The following is an 18,102-nucleotide window of genomic DNA, read 5'->3' on the forward strand; positions in this document are numbered from 1 at the left end:
AGGATAGAAAAAGTGGATAGCTTAAAAGGGCATAACTACTAGCTTGCTGGGTAAGATCAGCCAGATAAGACCACCCACAGCCTCTAGATGCCATTAGCTGCTCACAAGCCCTACATAGCAGTGGTGACCATCCTATATTCTTTGTCTTAAATGCCCAGTATCCTGCCTCTGACTGTGGAGGTTCCAATGAGCTATCCTGGCTGAAGTCTGTTGGTGGAGCCATTCCTCCATGCTAATGTACCTGCAGGACTGAGTGGGAGAAAAATAAGTCAAGCTGTTTGAAGGTCTTTCATATGCCAAAGAACCATATTTATCACTAGTGAAGCTTGGTAATTTCGGACCATGGACATACATCTGCCAACCCTTCTGCAATCAGTTGTGGATCACACAGTGTTTCTCTCCACTGACCCACCCCGCCCCTGCTATTCCATGCTCTACACCTGCTTCTACATTCCTGATATGCAAGAAGAACAAAACAAGCAAATGGCAGTTTCCCAACCCTGACTGGGTTGACGGACTTGTTTATTGAGCAGTGATGCTGATTGGTTTGAGGGAAAGCTGGATGACATCTCAAACTACCCAGTGCAATCTTCCATTATTCTCCTCATGGCAAAAAGTCTGGTCCTTTGGCGGGGGGGGGGGGGTGGCACAACCTCTCCCACTCAGATTTAATTTCACAGCCTGAATTTGCCAGTATGTGGTTGAATCCAACCTGAAAAACCCAGGAACTGTATGGCGGAGGCCGAAGTTTACTTTTTCTGCCAATAAGCATGTCTATTTTGGAATAAGCACCATTTTGGAATCAGCATGTGTGAAAATATATTTTAAAGAAATAACAAAATAAGCATCTGTTACCTTGTTTCAAAATGATTGGAGGATTTCCTGACATATGTACACATACACATGGAATTTTTCTTTTGTTTTGACTTGTTATGGGTTTTTTTTAAATCTTTTAAAGTATTCTATGGTTTCACTTTCCCTATTATGCTTTATTATGACTAATGTTGGGTTTTTCCTTTCGTTTTTCAGAATTGTAATCTGCCTTGAGATGCCTTCTTAGCCATGAAGAGCAGGCTGTAAATATTTGAAATAAATCCTGATAATGTGAAAACCAACAAACATGTAGGATCAATTCATAGTTTATGAACTCACCTGAGCACACAACACCTGCATCCTGCTCATGCTTGCAGTCATGTTCTCCCCATGGCATTTTGGGGCATTGATAGAGATTTGATTCTGTCCCTGTGCATCTGACATCATCCAGCCATATAGGGCCAGTGCCTCTTCCAAATTTGGCAGCCTGTAGGGCTGATTTTACAGCACCGCAGCCCAACTGCCGGCATACAACTCTGGCATCCTCAAGGCCCCAGTAGTGACCGCATACTGTGCCCCACTGGCCATTATGCAGCAATTCAACTCTTCCCCTGCAGTGATTTGAACCATTCACCAGCCTGATTTCCACTCGACTTGAGTCTTCAGCATCTGAATCGAATGTCATGCCTGAGGAAAGCAAATTCCAGAGAGTGAGGTAGCACATGAGACAAGATGTAGTTCTCTTCTGCATGATCATTTTGAAAGCAGGACAGTGGATAAGATAAAGGGACAAGCCATAAGGCTAAAAATAGTCCTTCCTGTGAGGCAGGCTTTTTGCTTTGAGAATTCAGGCAGATTGAAGGGGAGACTTGGAAAAGTGGAAGAGAGGCTAGAGGAAAAGCAGTATTTTTTTAATATTTGAATTAAGGGACTTAAAAAATATGAATCAAAATAGAGATGCAATATGTACTTTCCCTTGTTTGTTTGTTTGTTTTGTAACACAAGAACATATTTAATGAAAACTAATTTTTTTAAAAAACCAACATCAACCCTGGGGCTATGTTTCTGACTGTTCTTGGGGTTAATTCCATATTGAAGTACTACAGTTTCTCCAGATTTAATGCTCAGAAGTGTAGAAACAAAAGTTATGACCAAAAGAGTGAATGGGAGTGAATGGCAGTTCTGAAGATTCGGAGTTCAGAATCTGAATTTAGATTGCCAAGCCTAGACTCCAACTGCATCAGTGGGCAGGGCTTGCACAGTGCTTGTATTTATTTACCACTTCAGAGAGCCAGCTGTCCCCTCATTCTCCTTTTACCTGTCGACAATACTTTCAAAAGAAAAAAAATCACCATCTAGAAAGTAGCTAGTAAATTAATCTTGGGAAGACTTGGTCACATCTGGGATTGACAATTTTATTACTGGTCTCTGATTTGGGGTTTTAAAAGCAATTGGTCATGTAGGCATTGTGAGGTAATTATGCTTCTTTCCAGCCCATGAAAAGCTTCACTTGCAAGATCTTGCATATCAGGCTGGCCTAAAAGGCACAGGATTCATTCAGGATACATTTATCTGGTCAATTGGCAACTCTAATGTACATGACAATGTAAAAAGCAAACAAAACAGGGTTTGACATAAGTGATCAACTTACCTGAGCAGACAACACCAGCATCTTCCTCATGTGTGCAGTCATGCTCTCCCCAGTTGCTTGTAGGACACTGACTGAGTTCTGATTCTGTCCCTGAGCATCGGACCTCATCCAGCCAGATGGGTCCAGTTCCCCCCCAAAATTGTGCTTCAAGTGTGGCTGATATTGCAGGTCCACATCTTAGCTGTCGGCACACAACTGTGGCTTCCTCGATGCCCCAATCGTCATCACAAATGGTGCCCCATTGGCCATTATGGAGAAATTCAACCATTCCATTGCAATGACTTGTACCGTTCACCAGCCTAATCTCCAGCTGTCCCGCTTCTGCAATAGATGAGTCCAGCACCACACCTGGGCAAACCCAAGTTAGAGAACCAGTTAGCAAGTCAGATGAGATTTCTTCCCACCTATTAAAATTTTTAAAATAGCATCAGGAATGAAAAAGTGGAGGATAAAAGGCTGTGACTTTTGGCTATTTGCAGATTAGTTGCGCTGCAGAGAGCTTGCTGGGGAGACCACACATTACAAGGAACTCAAAATAACTTTAGCTAGGTTTTAATAACAAAAACAAAAACTCATTTTACATTATAATATATCAATAAGCATGACCCATCCACCGACCCAACCACCAGGGTACTGAGAGAGCTAGGTGCTGCTCTTTATATACTATACCCAATTGCTGACACAGCTTAATTAACACAACTTAACAGCACCTGCTATACTGCTTCACAGCTGTAAGACTAGGTCACATTATTTGCTCTGGCCCTTAAAGACATACACATCTTGTGGAACGATAATGAACCTTCAAATTTAAAGAAACCATTCAACAGTGACAACTGTCTTGCTGGCCGGAAAATATCTTTCTGTTTGTTTGTTTGTTTGTTTGTTTGTTTGTTTTGGGGGAAATTGGCAAAACAAACAAAAGAGGAAGAAGAAACAACAACAAGAAAAAAAATATTCTTCTGGTCCTGCATGTAGGCTCTTTGCAATGATAATCCAGACTTTTCCCCTCCACTGGTTGCACACACTCAACCTGGGTATAAAACATATTCCAGTGAGACTTAATTCGATTCCTTAAGTGCAATTTTTAAAAACTGTGGGAGACAACCAGCAAGGATATTATGAGATGGAAACTGGAAGATTTCACTCTAATGGATAGACTAGCTCTAACCAAAATGGTTATCCTCACTAGATTGAACTATTCAGTGCCCCCCGCCTAGAAAAATAGGTGCTGGTACTCACCATGAAGTTGTTATACTACGCGCCACACTTTTTAACAACAATAATAACAGAGGTGCCAGTACTGCGTATCCTTGGGTACCCCCTTTTTAAAAAGAGCACTGGACTCATTTATTCCAAACGCTTCCAGTCTGGATTTTCCCTAAATGATTAGCCATTTGATGGAGAAGTCTTCATTCTTTTAATTTTCCTCAATAGAGACTGAGTACTGGGCAGAAATTTCTTCATTTTTCAGCTCAAGAGGGAGGGTGCTATTTTTGGAGCTATATCTCCAATTTAGGTGGCAGATTCTCAGGAACAAGTGCTGGGTTCACGCAGAACTGGAAAGGTAGATAGCATTCCCTTTGATGGCTCCAAGTGTTTTATCTTTTTTAACACTGGTGTGTGTGTGTGTGTGTGTGTGTGTGTGTATTTTTATTGGACAGGGCCTCTGTGGAAACTACAATAAACTTTTCCTCCCTAGCTACAGTTTCTAGGAAAATCACTCACCCTCACCTCAACTAGGCTTGAGGAAACTGTGTCATCTATATTGTCAATGTTCCTGTGGCTTCAGCTGGTATCTTTGAGATTGCCATACTCAGGCCAGCACCACCCCTTGATTCAACTCAACTCTCCTGTATCATCTTTTCTCTAAGGGGTACAGCCCATAGCTGGGTTACTGCTAGGTGCTTTAAATCATCTATATTTTCACTGCCACTACATATACAAAGCTCCTGAATGATGACTACCTCTAGCACGGCTGGTCAATTATTATTACTATGATTATAATTATTAATTAAAATTCTATACCACCCTTCATCTGAAGATCACAGGGTGGTCTACAATATAAAAGCAAAGTATAAGGGTAAAGGTAAAGGGGACCCCTGACCATTAGGCCCAGTCGTGGCCAACTCTGGGGTTGCGGCGCTCATCTTGCTTTATTGGCCGAGGGAGCCGGCGTACAGCTTCCGGGTCATGTGGCCAGCATGACTAAGCCACTTCTGGTGAACCAGAGCAGCACACGGAAATGCCATTTACCTTCCCACTAGAGTGGTACCTATTTATCTACTTGCACTTTGACGTGCTTTCGAACTGCTAGGTTGGCAGGAGCAGGGACCGAGCAACGGGAGCTCACCCCGTTGCGTGGATTCGAACTGCCGACCTTCTGATCGGCAAGTCCTAGGCTCTGTGGTTTAACCCGCAACGCCACTCACATCCCCCAAGTTCCAGTGTACACACAGGTAATTTGGGGGTCCTGAGGCTGGATCCTGTATACAAGGCAATGGGGACAAAAATCTCAGTAGAGTTAAGGTGAATCAGATGGAAAAACTCCATATATGTTAATGGTGGATTATTTGAGATGATGTGTGAACTGTTATCTCTGCTACTTCACAAACTAACATCGGTTTGGAAAAAGGCTAGTTGCAGCTCCAGCATCTCACTCACAACCTTTTCTCAATTGCAGATTCAGACCTAGCCAGACCCACCATCTCCCTGAGTCCTAGAGGGCTACTTCCTCTGGGGGGAAACCCACAGCGCCACCTGCGTCCCAAAGCAAAAAATACATACCATAATAACAGACAAAAATAATACCACCCCCCCAGTATTCAACTCTCTTTCAAAACTCCTATCCAATTGCCACTCACTTCCAACATCACAATCACACAATTTCCCCCTGATTGACCTAATATACTTGCCTACACATTTTGCACAATACATACCATCACATACAAGTTTACCATAATCAGTAGTTCTACAATATCATGAACACAGACAGCAGAACCTCATACATGGCAAAGGGGGAGCTGTTGGGGATTGAAGAGTCACTGGTGACCAAGGCATGTCTGAAAGCAGCCTAAAGCCCACAGATGGCACCCAGCCCATCATTTGAGAAACAGTGGTCTATATTTTACTTGGGTTTGCCTACATAAGTCATGGAATTGATGTCAAATATGAACAATGTCACCCTCCTGGTTCAGTTCCTGACCCACATAAAGAGTCTCCCCACTTTCTCTTCCTTGCTGCTGCTCCTGTGTATCAACTCTTTAGAACGTGCTCGTTCCCAGCTCTGGCTGGAAAACTGGAAGAAATCTTCAGGGTTGGAAATCTCAGGAGAACAAAGAATGCAAAAGCTGGAGAATACCCAACACTCATTTTGGGTGCTTTATGGTGTAAATTGCAAATATACAAAGACTAAGCAGAGCTAAAACTAGATAAGATTTCCCTCTCTCCACAAGACTGTAGAGCCTAGGAGAGACAGTCTGTGGAAAGAGGTCCTAAAATGCTCCATTTGCTTTCAACCTCCACTGGAACAGATTGCTCACTTGGAGCTGCCTGGAGTCCTGCATCCTGACCCGCTTCATTACTTTCCCCTAGGTATGGTAGCAGTGGCGCAAAATTTGGAAGGAAGTAAAGCACTCAGAACTGGGTTTGGAAGCAAGCATTTGCTCTGGCAGGAACCGATGGCGATGCCAAACCTATAAAGGTTGACCAGAGGGAAAGCTCAGTGGAGCTGCAGAACCAGTGATGTCAGAAAAACAGCCTTGGGAGAAAGGGAGGCCATGGCACTGAGCTCCTATTTTCCCCCATCCCACTACCCTCCCAAATTAATATTCTCTTGTCTGCTGATACTCAACTCCAAGCACTCGCCTCTGACCAGGCAGCCACCATTCTGGAAAGGAGAGGATTCTATTAATAAAAAGGTATCTGAACAGCAGGAACCAAAGCTGGGTCTCTGGTCCTCCCACCCAGCCACTGCACTGATCATCAGTGATACTAACCCAGGAAGAAAATGCTGAAAGAGAACTTCATGCTGAAAGACCATTCAGCCCAGTAGCCAGGGGTGTCCTTTTCTAATGTCCCATGAAGGAAGATCTCCTCTGGAGGCTGCAGCAACTGAACTACCACACTCGCCTGCAGCGTAGCTGTTTCCTTTCATATATCATTTCCTTTGATCTGAGGGGATGGGTTACCTTTTTAACCAACCAGTACCACATGACAAAAACTTCTCTTATCAGTGTGCAGTCATTGCATGCAAGAGGTAGGAGCCCACAAAGGGACATATTTTTCATGTTGTGAGTGTTTAGCCTGGACTATGTGAACATGCATTTTCTGATGCCTCCTCAAGCAGATTATTGGATCCTTAGGAGCACTGCTATGGTGAATGAGACTGAATCGCACTTTAATATTTTGAAGCTGGGGTGGGGGGTGGAGTGGGGGGTGGATCTGGATTCTGTCTCATGTTAAACCTCCAAGGTATACTTTTCCAGGATGTGCAGAATCACCTAGTTACCACACCAAGTTACTTAAGTGACTTAGTGTATCCAAATATATATAGATATATATATAAATTTAAATTGTCCAGTAGCACCTTAGAGACCAACTAAGTTTGTTCTTGGTATAAGCTTTTGTGTGCATGCACACTTCTTCAGATATATATATATTTCGACTGCGTCAGACCAACACGGCTACCTACCTGAATCTTAGTGTATCCAGTCACAGAACAAAGCAGCTGATGAGTTTGTGAGCTCCTGGAACTTTGAAGAAGATATCATCCTTCCAGTAGCCTGGTTCAAAGAACATGCCAAGCCCAAACTTGACTTAGCCGGTAAAGGTAAAGGAACCCTGGATTAAGTCCAGTCAAAGGTGACTATGGGGTTCCGGAACTCATCTCACTTTCAGGCCAAGGGAGACGGTGTTTGTCCACAGAGAGCTTTCCGGGTCATGTGGCCAGAATGACTAAACCACTTTTGGCACAACGGGACACAGTGACGGAAACCAGAGTGCACGGAAACACCATTTACCTACCTGCCACAGCAGTACCCATTTATCTACTTAGAATAGAATCATAGAATCATAGAGTGGGAATAGACCACAATGGCCATCGAGTCCAACCCCCTGCCAAGCAGGAAACACCATCAGAGCACTCCCGACATATGATTGTCAAGCCTCCGCTTAAAGACCTCCAAAGAAGGAGACTCCACCACACTCCTTGGCAGCAAATTCCACTGTCGAACAGCTCATACTGTCAGGAAGTTCTTCCTAATGTTTAGGTGGAATCTTCTTTCTTGTAGTTTGGATCCATTGCTCCGTGTCCGCTTCTCTGGAGCAGCAGAAAACAACCTTTCCCCCTCCTCTATATGACATCCTTTTATATATTTGAACATGGCTATCATATCACCCCTTAACCTCCTCTTCTCCAGGCTAAACATGCCCAGCTCCCTTAGCCGTTCCTCATAAGGCATCGTTTCCAGGCCTTTGACCATTTTGGTTGCCCTCCTCTGGACACGTTCCAGTTTGTCAGTGTCCTTCTTGAACTGTGGTGCCCAGAACTGGACACAGTACTCCAGGTGAGGTCTGACCAGAGCAGAATACAGTGGCACTATTACTTCCCTGGATCTAGATGCTATACTCCTATTGATGCAGCCCAGAATTGCATTGGCTTTTTTAGCTGCCGCGTCACACTGTTGGCTCATGTCAAGTTTGTGGTCAACCAAGACTCCTAGATCCTTTTCACATGTACTGCTCTCAAGCCAGGTGTCCCCCATCTTGTATTTGTGCCTCTCATTTTTTTTTGCCCAAGTGCAATACTTTACATTTCTCCCTGTTAAAGTTCATCTTGTTTGTTTTGGCCCAGTTCTCTAATCTGTCAAGGTCGTTTTGAAGTGTGATCCTGTCCTCTGGGGTGTTAGCCACCCCTCCCAGTTTGGTGTCATCTGCAAATTTGATCAGGATGCCCTTGAGTCCATCATCCAAGTCGTTGATAAAGATGTTGAATAAGACCGGGCCCAAGACAGAACCCTGTGGCACCCCACTAGTCACTCTTCTCCAGGATGAAGAGGAACCATTGATGAGCACCCTTTGGGTTCGGTCAGTCAGCCAGTTACAAATCCACTGAGTGGTAGCATAGTCAAGACCGCATTTTACCAGCTTCTTGACAAGAATATCATGGGGCACCTTGTCAAATGCCTTGCTGAAATCAAGGTAGGCTACATCCACTGCGTTCCCTTCATCTACCAGGCTTGTAATTCTGTCAAAAAAACGAGATCAGGTTAGTCTGACACGACTTATTTTTCAGAAATCCATGCTGACTATTGGTGATCACAGCATTCCTTTCTAGGTGCTCACAGACTGTCAGGGAACTGACATCGGAGCTAGAGGTGGAGGGGAGGCTCTCTAATGATGCTGGAGAAGGGCCCAGCAGGGAGAGAGGCAGCTCAGCAGATGGGGCAGCAATTCAGTGCAACACCAGGAATAAGGAGGGGCAGATGGGGGAATCGGCGAGAGGGCTCCCAGACTCTTCACCGGACACCAGCGGGGAGAGCACTGGTCCTCCGCTACCCACACCCACCCTGCGCAGAAGACCTCCGCGCAGAGAAAGTAGGAGAAGACTGGGTGTCAAACAACTTTTATGTTGGAAAAGGTTTAAGAAACGCCCACTGACGGATTCTGCTAGCGACTGAGGCAGCCACGAATTGAAGGGCTGTCCAGACAGAAAGGTTCAACAAGGCAACATAGCCAGGAGAGGCGGCAACTTACGCACGAGCAACCCCATACCATTATACAGACTCTTTGCTTAATGATCTGCTCCAGAATCTTCCCTGGTATTGATGTCAGACTGACTGGGCGGTAATTATTTGGGTCCTCTCTTTCCCCCTTTTTGAAAATAGGGACAACATTTGCCCTCCTCCATTTTTTTAAAAAAATAATATTTATTAAAGTTTCACAGAAAAGGAATCACATTATTAAAAAAGGAAAATTTAAAAAGAAAAAGAAAAATACACAATACAAAAGACAAAAAGGAAAAAGAAAAAACAATTAAAAACAATTCCGTCTTTTCATAACTTCTTTTACATTTACTTGTTTCCCGGACCTCCTCATACCTCCCTCTTTTGTATTCCAATTCAGTTTGTTAGTCCAGCAATTTCTTTCCCTCCTTTTTAGTCCCAATCCTTAATCCTAATATATTATAACATTAAGTTTTTACCTATTAAAAACCAATTTTTCCATTCTTTTAACCTTTTTAATCCTAATCCTTAATCTTGATATATTTATAACTTTAAAGCCTGTACAGCTAGAAGCCACTTAACTTCAATCCAACATCACTCTAACATTCATTAATTTTGCAATATTTCTGTAAGTAATCTTTAAATTTCTTCCAATCTTCTTCCACCGACTCTTCTCCCTGGTCACGGATTCTGCCAGTCATTTCCGCCAATTCCATGTAGTCCATCATTTTCATCTGCCATTCCTCCAGTGTGGGTAGCTCTTGTGTCTTCCAATACTTTGCGATAAGTATTCTTGCTGCTGTTGTAGCATACATAAAGAAAGTTCTATCCTTTTTTAACACCAATTGGCCGACTATGCCCAGGAGAAAGACCTCTGGTTTCTTCAAGAAGGTATATTTAAATACCTTTTTTAATTCATTATAGATCATCTCCCAGAAAGCCTTAATCTTTGGGCACGTCCACCAAAAGTGAAAAAATGTACCTTCAGTTTCTTTACATTTCCAACATTTATTATCGGGCAAATGGTAGATTTTTGCAAGCTTGACTGGGGTTATGTACCACCTGTATATCATTTTCATAATATTCTCTCTTAGGGCATTACATGCCGTAAACTTCATACCTGTGGTCCATAACTGTTCCCAGTCAGCGAACATAATGTTATGTCCAACATCTGGTGCCCATTTAATCATAGCAGATTTCACCGTTTCATCCTGAGTATTCCATTTCAGCAGCAAGTTATACATTCTTGACAGATTCTTAGTTTTGGGTTCTAACAGTTCTGTTTCTAATTTTGATTTTTCCACCTGGAAGCCAATTTTCTTATCCAAATTATATGCCTCCATTATCTGATAATAATGAAGCCAGTCTCGCACTTTGTTTTTTAGTTTTTCAAAACTCTGCAATTTCAATCTGTCTCCATCTTTTTTTCTTTTTTCTTTTTTTTTTGCTTTTATGATTTTATTGAATTCCAACTCATTATACATTTTATCCATTATACAACAAATCATATCCGTTTTAGACTTCCTTCAACGTCACTGACATTCTTTCATAGTTATCCTTTTGGTACACATTCCATTCTTCCATATTGCCATTTACACCTCCCTTCCCTCATTATTTCTATTAAACAATATTCATAAATTCTTTACAGAGCCTCTTTAAAACCCGCCAGCGTTGTATTTGCACCATAGTTATTTTCCAGATAACACACAAATTTCTCCCAGTCCTTTATAAATTTTTGGTCTTTAGTATATCTGATTTTCCCTGTTAATTTGTCCAGTTCTGCATATTCTATTAATTTTGCTCTCCACTCTTCTACCCTTGGAATTTCCTCCTGCTTCCACCTCTGAGCCAATACGATTCTGGCAGCTGTTACAGCATACTGGAAAAGTTTGCAATCTTTCCTTCTAATGTCCTTCCCTACAACACCTAATAAAAAAGCCTCTGGCCTTTTCACAAAGGTATACCTTAACATCTTCTTCATCTCATTATAGATCTCATCCCAGAAGCTTTTTACTTTCTTACATTCCCACCACTGGTGGAAGAATGTCCCTTCTTTGCATTTACATTTCCAGCATTTGTTATCTACCTTATACATCTTTGCCAATCTTACAGGTGACAGGTACCATCTGTAGAGCATTTTCATCATATTTTCCTTCAATAACGTGCAGGCCGTAAATTTTATGTTCTCTTTCCACAACCTTTCCCAATCCTCCAGTTGAATATTATATCCTAAGTCCCTTGCCCACTGTACCATCACTGACTTCACCTCCTCATCTTTCGTGTGCCACTCTAACATTATTTTATACATCTTTGATAGATTTTTAAATTCGTTATTTATTATTTCCTTTTGGAAGGTTGATTCTTTTTCTGCATACCCCCTTTCCTTCAACTCTTTTTTAAACATTTCGTTTATCTGGAAGTAGTGTAGCCAATCATATGTTAATGCTTTAACTTGGTCGTATGATTTCATTTTCCACTTCCCTCCTTCATTGGTAACCATTTCTCCATATGTTCCCCACTTTCCTCTCATGTTAGTTTTCTTAACACACATTATTTCTAACGGGGATAACCAATGTGGGACTTTTGGTTCTAGTATATTTTTATATCTATCCCAAACCTCTATTAGTGCTCCTCTAAAAATGTGATTTCCAAATCCCTTATGTATCAATCTGTCTCCATCTTGTTCCAAAATTTCCCAATATTTTGGCCATTTGACCTCCATATTGAGCTTTTTCAAGGCTTTCGCTTCCATTGGTGACAACCACCTTGGAGTTTTGTTTTCCAATAAATCCTTGTATCTTATCCAAACATTAAACAGTGCTTTCCTGACAATATGGTTTTTAAATGCTTTATGCGCTTTGACCTTGTCATACCACAGATATGCATGCCATCCAAATACGTTGTTAAAACCTTCTAAATCCAAAATGTCAGTGTTTTCAAGAAGCAGCCATTCTTTCAACCAGCAGAAAGCTGCTGATTCATAGTAAAGTTTAAGGTCTGGCAGGGCAAATCGACCTCTATCCTTTGCATCTGTTAGTATTTTAAATTTTATTCTGGGCTTCAGAATAAATTTTATTCTTTGCCCTCCTCCAGTCTGCTGGGACTTCGCCTGTTCTCCAGGAATTCTCAAAGATGACTGCCAGTGGTTCTGAGATCACATCTGCCAGTTCTTTTAATACTCTTGGATGCAGTTCATCTGGCCCTGGAGACTTGAATACATCTAAACTAGCCAAGTATTCTTGTACTATCGCCTTAGTTATTCTGGGCTGTGTTTCCTCTGCTGAATCATTTGCTCCAAATTCTTCAGGTTGGGCATTGTTTTCTTTATCGGAGAAGACTGAGGCAAAGAAGGCATTGAGGAGTTCAGCCCTTTCTGTGTCCCCTGTTTGCATTTCACCATCTTCTCCTCTGAGTGACCCCACTGTTTCTTTGTTCTTCCTTTTGCTACGAACATACCCATAAAAGCCTTTTTTGTTGCTTTTAACCTCTCTAGCAAGCCTGAGTTCATTCTGTGCTTTAGCTTTTCTGACTTTGTGTCTACACGTGCTGGCTATTTGTTTGAATTCCTCTTTGGTGGTTTCCCCCCTTTTCCATTTTTTGTACACATCCTTTTTAAATCTTAACTCAGTTAAAAGTTCTTTAGATAGCCACCCTGGCTTCTTTAGGCACCTTCCATGTTTCCGTCTCATTGGTATTGCCTGAAGTTGTGCTTTTACTATCTCCCTCTTAACAAACTCCCAGCCATCATGAACTCCCTTTCCTTTTAGTATTACTGTCCATGGGATCTCACCCAGCACTTCCCTAAGTTTTATAAAGTTTTATGAAGTTCTTCCTATCTAACTTGCAGAGACGTGATGCCTCAGCAAAGAGCTGAGGTCACATGACAGCAGGGGTGCCAACTTGAATAAAATATTGGGGGGACCCAGATAAGCCCGCACCACATAACTGATCACATGACATGGTGCATGCTCACCATTTGAGTGGCAATGTCCATTAACTTTGGGAGGCCCCTAGGATATTTTATTGGGGCCCCCGAAGACTCGTCGCCCCCTAAGAGTTGACTCCTATGCATGATAGGATATAGACTGGCAAGGTCTGTGCTGTAATTGCCCCCCACCCCACACCTTGAAGAAGCTGACTGTGCTGAGTCTGAGGAAAGTGGGAAAGGTCATATTCTTACGCTGGGAGTGCCCAGGAAGAGCTGGTTAGGATTCCCCTATGAATACGGCAGCGTGTATGGACCCAACCCTCTTAGTTTCCACTTCTTCCTTTCTATTTCATTATGTTGAATCACTCACTCACGCTCCTCATTTTTTCCTCTGCCTTTAAGAAGAACTGATTTGCACGCAGAAGGTCTTTCAGTCCCTGGTATCTCCAGGAAGAGCTGTGTACCACTGCCACTGTACCACTGTGTACCACTGAAAGTCACTGCCAGCCAGTGCAAACAACAGAGGAATGAGTCAGTATGTGGCAGATTCCTATCTTCCTAGAATGGACCTTTTCTGTGGTGGCTCCCCAGTTGTGGGATGCTCTCCCCAGGGAGGCTCACCTGTCACCTTCATTACATATCTTTAGGCACCAGGCAAAACGTTTCTCTATAAGCAGGCCTTTGGCTGATTAAACACTCTATGGCCTATTTAACGTGTTTGTGGAGGGCTACTAGACATCTTAACAAACAATCCTAAGCAATTATATAACTCCTGTGTTCAGATTGTAAGATACACTGTTTGAACAGGAGGACTTCTTGTTTTTGCTCCAAGTGCAGCCAGAAAACAAGTGGCCAAAGGGCCTCGGGCAGTTCTGAGGTTGGATGCATGTGTCTGGTGTGCAAAATGGCCATTTATGATTGCTAAATTATGATCTGCAAGGGTTTCTGCACAAGTTTTATGACAGGTCTGTAGAAAAGCAGTAACTTCCTTGTAAAAATCTTGTTAACATGTCAGCATTTTAATATCTGTGGCTTTTCCTTATTCTTACTCAGGCGGGGCAAGTCCCACAGGAGGGGTGCAACGCTGCAGGGAGGCAGATAAAACCAGATTCACTTTTTTCTGGAGTCCTGCCCACATTTCTCAGAACACCCCTGGAGACTGGTTGCAACTTAGAGCTCCAGGTCAATTCTTCCCTGAGACCAGGTGAGAAGCAATGCTGGGGTATCTCTTTGCTCTCTCTCTCTCTCTCTCTCTCTCTCTCTCTTTTTCTCACGGTGTGGGTGTGTACATGGTGGGGGGCGCACCAAAACACATGCAAGAAGCAAGACTAGGTGGTGGAGAGATGGAACAGTGGATGGAATGGAGAAGCAAAGGTCACTAACCTCTCCCCACCACGAGCAACAGAACATGGGAAAGCTGGATTCTTTGCTGGGAACTGGATGGACAGATATCAAGGTACTATGAAGCAAACAAACATTTGTGGATTAGGCAGCAGTTCCTACAGAAACAGAGAGGATCTCTTCATTTATTTCCAGGAGCTGCCAACATCACAAAAGTGGAAATGACTATTGTGGAGAAAGAAAAAGAAATGGGAAATGATTTCTAACAGAATAATGGCAGTGTAACATCCTGGGATAATCATAAAGGGTATCTGGCTCCTTATAATTCTTCCATTGCTTCAGTGACCAAAGAAGAGGACTTTAACGTAAAAGGACATCTAGGATATTGTGACTCCTGGGAATTGAACCGTGTTGCAATATACCCGAATGTCATCAAAAGTGGCAGAATACTATCTTAAGAACAAGGAATCGAGAAGGGGGAGGCCTCCCTTTTTGGCATTTACAGTTAAGAATATCTTTGGTTATGCAAATACATTGAAAAAAATTAGACAGAAAGACTAATTTCAAGTAATTAGCAACAATTAATTTAGAGATAAAGTTGATGTAAAAATGCACAAATTTCCGAAAACAAGGTTAGACTACATATGTGAGGAAATGGGAGAAGGATTTGCGAAGTGCAAAGGGTGGGTTTACTTTAAGTATTCTTCTAGGAATTTGTGTAGCGGCTTTCAGGCTTATTAATTCAATCTGGAACTTGATACACATTTACCTGGGAGTAAGTTCCATTGAAGTTATGGACATGTATAGCATAAAGGGTCACAGTGCCATCTAAGTCACTGCTGATGTACAACAGTGGTTGTGTTCTGCATGTTGGTCTTACCTGTCTTTTCATCTTACTTTGCTCTGCCTTTAGGTGTTCCTATTGTGCAGCTATGGATCTCCCACAAAGATGTTCCTTCAGCCAACCTGCCCTCTTATTCTTCCTGTACTTCTTTGGCCTCCTGTCCCTCTCTACAATCTTGCACCTATATGAGAAGATGCCATATCAGCGGTGGAGGATCAACTTCAAGAATTCATCTAATTTCCCAGGGATGGGAGCTCCTTCTTCCTTCACCACCACTTCTTCTCGGTCATACTATAACACAACCACCACTTCTTCCAGATCACCCTCTAAGATCATGGATAGTGGTATATGGACAGTGAACTCCATTGGCCGTTTGGGAAACCAGATGGGGGAATATGCTACCCTCTATGCCTTAGCCAAGATGAATGGACATCAAGCCTACATCTGTCCCGCCATGCACCAGTACCTGTCACCAATATTCCGGATCACTTTGCCTGTGCTCCATGCTGAAGTGGCTAAAAAGATCCACTGGAAGAACTTCCATCTGCATAATTGGATGTCAGAGAGTTATAAACACATCAAAGGCAAGTACGTCCGGCTGACGGGCTACCCATGGTCTTACACCTTTTTTCAGCATATCCGCCAAGAGATACTTCAGCAGTTCTCCTTCCATGACCACATCAAGGAAGAAGCCAATCAATATCTTCAGGAGCTAAGAGGGCAGCGCCAGGAGGTGACATATGTTGGCGTGCATGTCCGCAGAGGGGATTATGTTCATGTGATGCCCACCTGGAAAGGTGTGGTGGCTGACAGAGGCTATTTGGAGAAAGCCATGAACTATTTCAGAGAGAAGTACCCCAATCCCATCTTTGTGGTGACCAGCAATGGGATGGAGTGGTGCAAGGAAAACATCAATGCCTCCAGGGGGGATGTTTATTTTTCTGGGGATGGGCACGAGTCCTCTCCAGGGAGGGATTTTGCTCTCCTTGCTCATTGCAACCACACAATAATGACAATTGGCACTTTTGGCCTCTGGGCTGGCTACCTGGCTGGTGGGAAGACAATCTATTTGGCCAACTACACCCTCCCAGACTCCCCTGTCCGCAAGCGCTTCAAGCCCTCAGCAGTTTTTTTGCCTGAATGGATTGGGATTCCAGCAGACCTCTCCCCTCTGCTGTCCAAGAAACCTTCTCAAGTCCAGAAGCCAGAAGCTTGAACAGATAGCTACTGATTCATGTCTAATTAGATACACTGTGTTCAGGCATTTGGCTAAATACTGTAGGCGAATACTGAAGTGCAGGGCTAGATTTATGTATAAGCTAAACCAGCTATAGTTCAGGGCCCCACTCTCTTGGGGGCCCCCCAAAAATTAAATAGTAAAAAAACTGGATGTACATTTTCAAAATATAAGATAAAAACCAATTAAAATAAAACCTACATGCAGCAACAGTGTATTGTGTTGTGTAGGCTCCGATTTGTTATGTGGAAATGGCTTTAGATACCTGTTAGGTCCATAAATCACCATAAAGCATACATTGAACACAAAAAAACAGCGACAATTCATTGTTGACAAAGGACAGCTGGACATATAATGGGCCCCATTACCTTCAGTAGCTTAGGGCCTCATCAAACCTAAATTCAACCCTGCTGAAGAGTTCCCTGGGAAGTTATGCAAGCCCTATTAAAATTATATTAAAATTATATTTTAATTAGGAGTCTTATTACAAAGAAGTAGCAGCAAGTTGTAAAATAAAAAACAACAACCAGGCACATAACTCTACTTGAGGGGTTGTCAAAGAGACAATAGTCTCTAGAACAGTGGTCTTCATCCAGTCCAGACCCAGAACAAGGGACTTACTTCTACATTTTCACTTTTAATTTAAAATTAATAGCACTAGGATATACCACATATCACACACAGGGATATTGGCATGATGTTTTTCCCAATACAAGTGAATCAATATTTCATGTATTATTGGTCAAACTTTTGAAGCCTTTCAATGGTTGCATCCTCGCTTTGATTTCTGGGACCATTTTTCTTGTGAGGGTAAGTGACCACCACCATTAGCTTTGCATTTTCTTATCTAAAAAAATCCTTTCTGTCATTTTCTCACTTTCCATAACTTTCAGTACCTCCTTTCTATCTTTGTCATCTGCTGGTGCTTTTTTCTCCAACTCCCTTCCTGCAATTCGTTTGTCCTCCATCCTGACTTCCTTCTTCTTCTCAGCCTTTCTTCCATTGCCACTTATTCTCATCTCACCCTCTTGAGCAGTCCTTTGTATCACAAGCCTGTTGCCTTTTTTAAAAACCACTTACAGAAATTTGGAGAACCAAACTAAGACTGGAAATGTGAGAACCCAAAATTTCCAGATTTGCCCATCCCTAGTGATAAACTGGGAACAGTAGTTGGATTTTACTGCTTTGTAAAGTTCAAATTTCCCATTTTAACCAGGCAGACTCTCCCAGGTGTTAGTGTACAAACATTGTTTTATGATCAGCTAGCTAGTGCCCTGAGAAGGCTGATAAGCAATGGCAACACATTTAGGAGATACAGGAGCAGGAACACCTGCTACACCCTTCAATTTCCTCTTCTACTTTTAACCGATTCACTAAATCATTTCAGCGTAGACTTGCTGAAACAAACAGAAAATTACAATGTGATAACTATATCCCTGAAATCTTCAGCTGTGTCATGGAGATCAGAAAACAAGATAATCATCTGAAACATACACCAGAGGCATTACTTCGTGGCTGACATTTATTATGAATTATTCTAATTAGAGAACCCCTTTTGGACTGTTT

At 42.5% G+C, this 18,102-nt stretch overlaps 1 protein-coding gene and 1 pseudogene across 2 annotated transcripts in view; one reads left to right on the forward strand and one right to left on the reverse strand.

Annotated features, from left to right (window-relative positions):
* LOC308460136 (scavenger receptor cysteine-rich domain-containing protein DMBT1-like) overlaps positions 1 to 6,574 on the reverse strand; it is a 28,210-nt gene extending 21,636 nt beyond the window's left edge. The window contains exons 1-3 of the mRNA XM_080976119.1: positions 6,460 to 6,574; positions 2,465 to 2,812; positions 1,153 to 1,500 (exon numbers count right to left, since the gene is read on the reverse strand). Of these exons, the coding sequence (XP_080832245.1) occupies positions 1,153 to 1,500; positions 2,465 to 2,812; positions 6,460 to 6,490 (727 nt within the window). The 5' untranslated portion in view covers positions 6,491 to 6,574. The remainder of the gene's footprint in view (positions 1 to 1,152; positions 1,501 to 2,464; positions 2,813 to 6,459) is intronic.
* A 9,059-nt stretch (positions 6,575 to 15,633) lies between these two features.
* On the forward strand, positions 15,634 to 16,515 carry LOC308460880 (galactoside alpha-(1,2)-fucosyltransferase 2 pseudogene; annotated as a pseudogene). Its single transcript has one exon. The product of its transcript is annotated as a galactoside alpha-(1,2)-fucosyltransferase 2 pseudogene (transcript).
* The last annotated feature ends 1,587 nt before the right edge of the window (positions 16,516 to 18,102 follow it).

The sequence above is a fragment of the Podarcis pityusensis genome (genome assembly GCF_964106645.2).
Source record: "Podarcis pityusensis genome assembly, chromosome: 13".
Classification (NCBI taxonomy): Eukaryota; Metazoa; Chordata; class Lepidosauria; order Squamata; family Lacertidae; genus Podarcis; species Podarcis pityusensis.